Source organism: Apis dorsata, unplaced genomic scaffold (genome assembly GCF_000469605.1).
Source record: "Apis dorsata unplaced genomic scaffold, Apis dorsata 1.3 scaffold_267, whole genome shotgun sequence".
Classification (NCBI taxonomy): Eukaryota; Metazoa; Arthropoda; class Insecta; order Hymenoptera; family Apidae; genus Apis; species Apis dorsata.
This window is the reverse complement of record NW_006263545.1, coordinates 61,577-65,373: the sequence shown is the minus strand read 5'-3', so window position 1 is coordinate 65,373 and position 3,797 is coordinate 61,577. Positions and strand designations below refer to the sequence as shown.

At 41.1% G+C, this 3,797-nt stretch overlaps 1 protein-coding gene across 2 annotated transcripts in view; it reads left to right on the top strand.

Annotated features, from left to right (window-relative positions):
* Positions 1-730: 730 nt before the first annotated feature.
* The window catches only part of LOC102673651 (protein pangolin, isoforms A/H/I/S-like), a 33,712-nt gene continuing 30,645 nt past the window's right edge, over positions 731-3,797 (top strand). For both annotated transcript variants that reach the window (XM_031510877.1, XM_031510876.1), the window contains exon 1: positions 731-912. In XM_031510877.1, the coding sequence (XP_031366737.1) occupies positions 774-912 (139 nt within the window). In that variant the 5' untranslated portion in view covers positions 731-773. The remainder of the gene's footprint in view (positions 913-3,797) is intronic.

Sequence of the window (3,797 nt, the reverse complement as noted above, 5' to 3'; positions counted from 1 at the left end):
GTCCAACGGGACGAGCGCTGTTCGAGGACGAGAACAGGGATGCTAATGTCTATGTTAAATAGGGAGGAACGGAAATGGTACTCGACGGGGCCGATCAAAGAATCGGATACTACCTTTGTCCGATCGTTAAAACAGCCTGTTGGTGGTGTAGGACACCGATAAATGGGATGGTTTCTCGATACCTGGCTTGTTGATCAAAAGGATAACTATAGCCGCCACTTGATCAATCAATGGGTGTATTTCTTTGTCCAATTTATTTGTTATTAGATCTTTTCTTCTTTTCTCTCAATATATATATATATATAGTTTTCGAACTAGAACGCTCCTCTCCTTCGATAACATTGTGATATCTTTAAGTTTCGAAATTCGATTGAACGAAGAAGACGTTCGTGGTGTTCGAAACGACGACGCATCATCGATCAAACGATAGGGATACGGTGAAAAGAAAAATCAATTTACATATATCGTCTCACGCAAACACCTGTCGATGCTTCCGGGGGCATCAATTAATTAATTGATATCCCCGGGCGGACTGCTAATTACCTGGCTGCATTAACGAAGCATTAATCAACACGGCATTAATTAATTACTCGATAACGATAATGCAACGCTGACACGCGATGCTATATACGCTTTCTATCGTGCCCATATACCGCGTCGAAAACGGCGCAGGATACATATATTATTATATCCATACTTGTTACGCGATTTCACGACGTGTTTCGTATTAAATGTTTCCATCTCTCCCTCTGTTTGATTTATAGGCGAGCAAGATGGGCCTGGCGGGGACCCATCCGAGCGGTTTGCCCTTCTTTTGCCCCAATGGGGACCACCTGACTCAACCACCGCCTGCTCATATGGGAATTCCACCGTACGGGACGCTGGATGCGGGTAAAGCAGCCGCAGCGGCAGGTGAGTACCAAAAATATTCGGATTCGATGAAGGAGAATAGAAATTTTATAAAAGTTGCTCTATTGGGAAAAAATTAACACTAAAATTATCTATATTGACTTTCTATTGAGAAGCATAATATACAATTACTTACTGAATATTTAAATATTTATTTAGTAGTAGTAGTTTTAGTGTTAAATAAGTCAATTTTAATGCATTGGGAAAATAATTTAAAAGTGATATAGTTGGAAAGGACGAGTATCGGAATATATTAATGTTGTAAAGTATTTTACTGTTGAAACAATAACGATTTCTTTTCCATAAACGATTAATTAAGAATTGGCTCTCTTTGGATCTCTGATTCTTTAAACTTCAGTAATTGTACGATAAATCACGATACTGAAAGTAAATTTGAAGCATTAGAAAAATTAATCAAATTGTTGTATCTTATTTATAAATATCGAGAGCGAGTGTTGACTTTTCTATGTTTCTATTTTTCTATTGATCTTGAAAATTAGCCTTAAACTGGCCTTCAACTTTCCGCAAAATATACACAACGGATCCTATCGGTTAAATCAATAATTCTTTCACGAAGTTAAATCGTTAGTGTTGGCACAAATATTGACAACCCTCTCAAATTGTAATTGATGGAATACTTCTCTCATCCCTGTAATAGAGCAACGCAACGGTCTGGTTCGCGGCAACACTTCGCGTATTATTTCACTGTATCGATCCATGCAAATATTAACATCATTCCTGTGATATGCGAACAATATAAACAGGTTTTCACTGTGGCTGGTCTCGATCAACAGTAATCAATGTGTGGAATGATTCAAAGCTCAATCCTTCATTCATATTTTCTCGAGAATGGAATTACTCGAATATGAAAAAAAAATTCAATTTCTATTAAATACTGAAATATTCTACACTGGAATATATAATGACGAATCATTGTTCGCGGTAAAAAAGACAATCATCATAAATATAAAATGATAAATTTCTTTCTTTCGCTCACGTATCACTAAACCCATTGTCTTTGTTCAACGATAAAAATTTGTCAAAGGAACATGATTCCGTGTAACGATTCCAATTATAATTTAACTAAAAATAAAACCTAAGAATTCCAAGGAAGCGACATCTTTATATAAAAAAAAAAAAAAAGTAACTCGTCAGCTCAGATGTCAACGCGCAACAATCCCGATCGTAATTTAAAAAAAAGAAATAAAACTTAAGAATTTTAAATAAAAGAAAGAAAAATTTCTCTCTCGCGTCATCCTTGACACCATCTTTTTTACACGAAATAAAAACGTCTCGGTTAAATGCCCCTCTCGAAAAAAAAAGAAAAACAATGATCCATCGGATAAAAAAGATCGAAATATTTTGAGAAAATTTGTCCCAAGAATTTTTCTCTCTCTTTCTCTCGAGTCCTCTTTTGCACTCGAGGCAAATTAAAACTCGCCTCTGTCTCCGCGTGGCCGATTGTTGGCAGCCGTGCAAACATTGATATTCCTACGGGGTCCTCTAATTGAAGGAATATTTCTTATCGAGTCAAGGGTTCGCCGTCGATGTCGAGGCTCGAACGCTGAGGGAGATACAGAGAAGAGGGAACCGAGCGTCCCCAGAGGGGAGGATAGAGCGAGGGTAACAAAGAGGGAACGTGAGAGAGCGAGAGAGATTGATGCGGAAGTGGTGGTGGGATAAGAGAGAGAGAAGAGAGGCTCGCGAACTGGCGTCAAGTAGGAGAATAAGAGGAGGACTCACCATTAGGCTAATCAGCCAGGCATGCAGCCTCCCTCTGGCGGGTCAAGGGGGTTTCAACCCGCCTCTCTATTTCTACAGCTTCTCTTCTTCCTACCCTCGTTGCACCCGCCCCCGAGACCGCCTCCCCTGCCTCTTTGGGGAAACCCTCGCCATCAACTCGCCAGCCAATGTGGATTAGCAGTCGATGACCGATGTATCTTGTCGACGCGGCGATGGTTTTCAGGATGCTTCTTTGTTCCACTTTTTATGTACGAACATGTGATTTCTTTTTTTGGTGACATTTTTCTTCTTCTTCTTCTTCTTCTTCTTCTTTTTGGGTAGCCGGGATCAGGTCGAGTGCGAGGGAATCGGTTTTGAAGCGGTTCGTGGTTTCGCATTAATTCTCGTTGAGAATCTCTTGATATTTTTAGTCGAGTAGAAGTTTCGCGTTCCTTCACATATTTTACAAGATATATATATATATTCTTGGAACTCTTCGTTTTTTTTTTTTATTATGCCAGAAGGATCGTCGTCAATTTCGACAACGCTCACCGAGTTCATTATTATTCTTGTAATACGTCCCTCTGAGTCTCGATCGGGGAAATAAAAATTGGGAAAAGAGAACGATTCGAATTCGTCATCTCTTTCTCTCTGTCGAATAATAGGTTAGGTTGCGCACGCAAGATAGAATAAGAATAAGAAGAAGAAATTCGAGAGAAATACACGTTAAACCGAGGTGGAGATTCTGGACGTGTTTGCGCGCGCGCTATCTTTCTCTCCTCTCCTTCTGCCTCGGGCCTACCTCGGGCTCGCCACCCTCCTCTTGCTCACCCACGTCCCTGGGATATGTAGATGGGGTTGATAGCGTTTATGCACGACTACGAGTTCGTATGGCTCGGGTTCTTTGTCTTGCAAACGAGCGAGCATTTTGTCCCTCTTCCCCCTTCTCTCTAACCCTCCTCCTTCCTTCCCTCGAGTTCGCTCTCCCAGTTTCTTCTGCTCTCGCACTATCGAGAACAAGAGAGAAAGAGAACGAGAGAAAGAGAGAGTCTTCCACCCATCTTTGTCCCCCTTATAGAGGGTTCTCGGCTCTGTTCAGCCGCCACCCACTCACTCACTCATCCACCCGCTCTCTCGTGCCACGTAGCACCCGACCGAGAGCACTG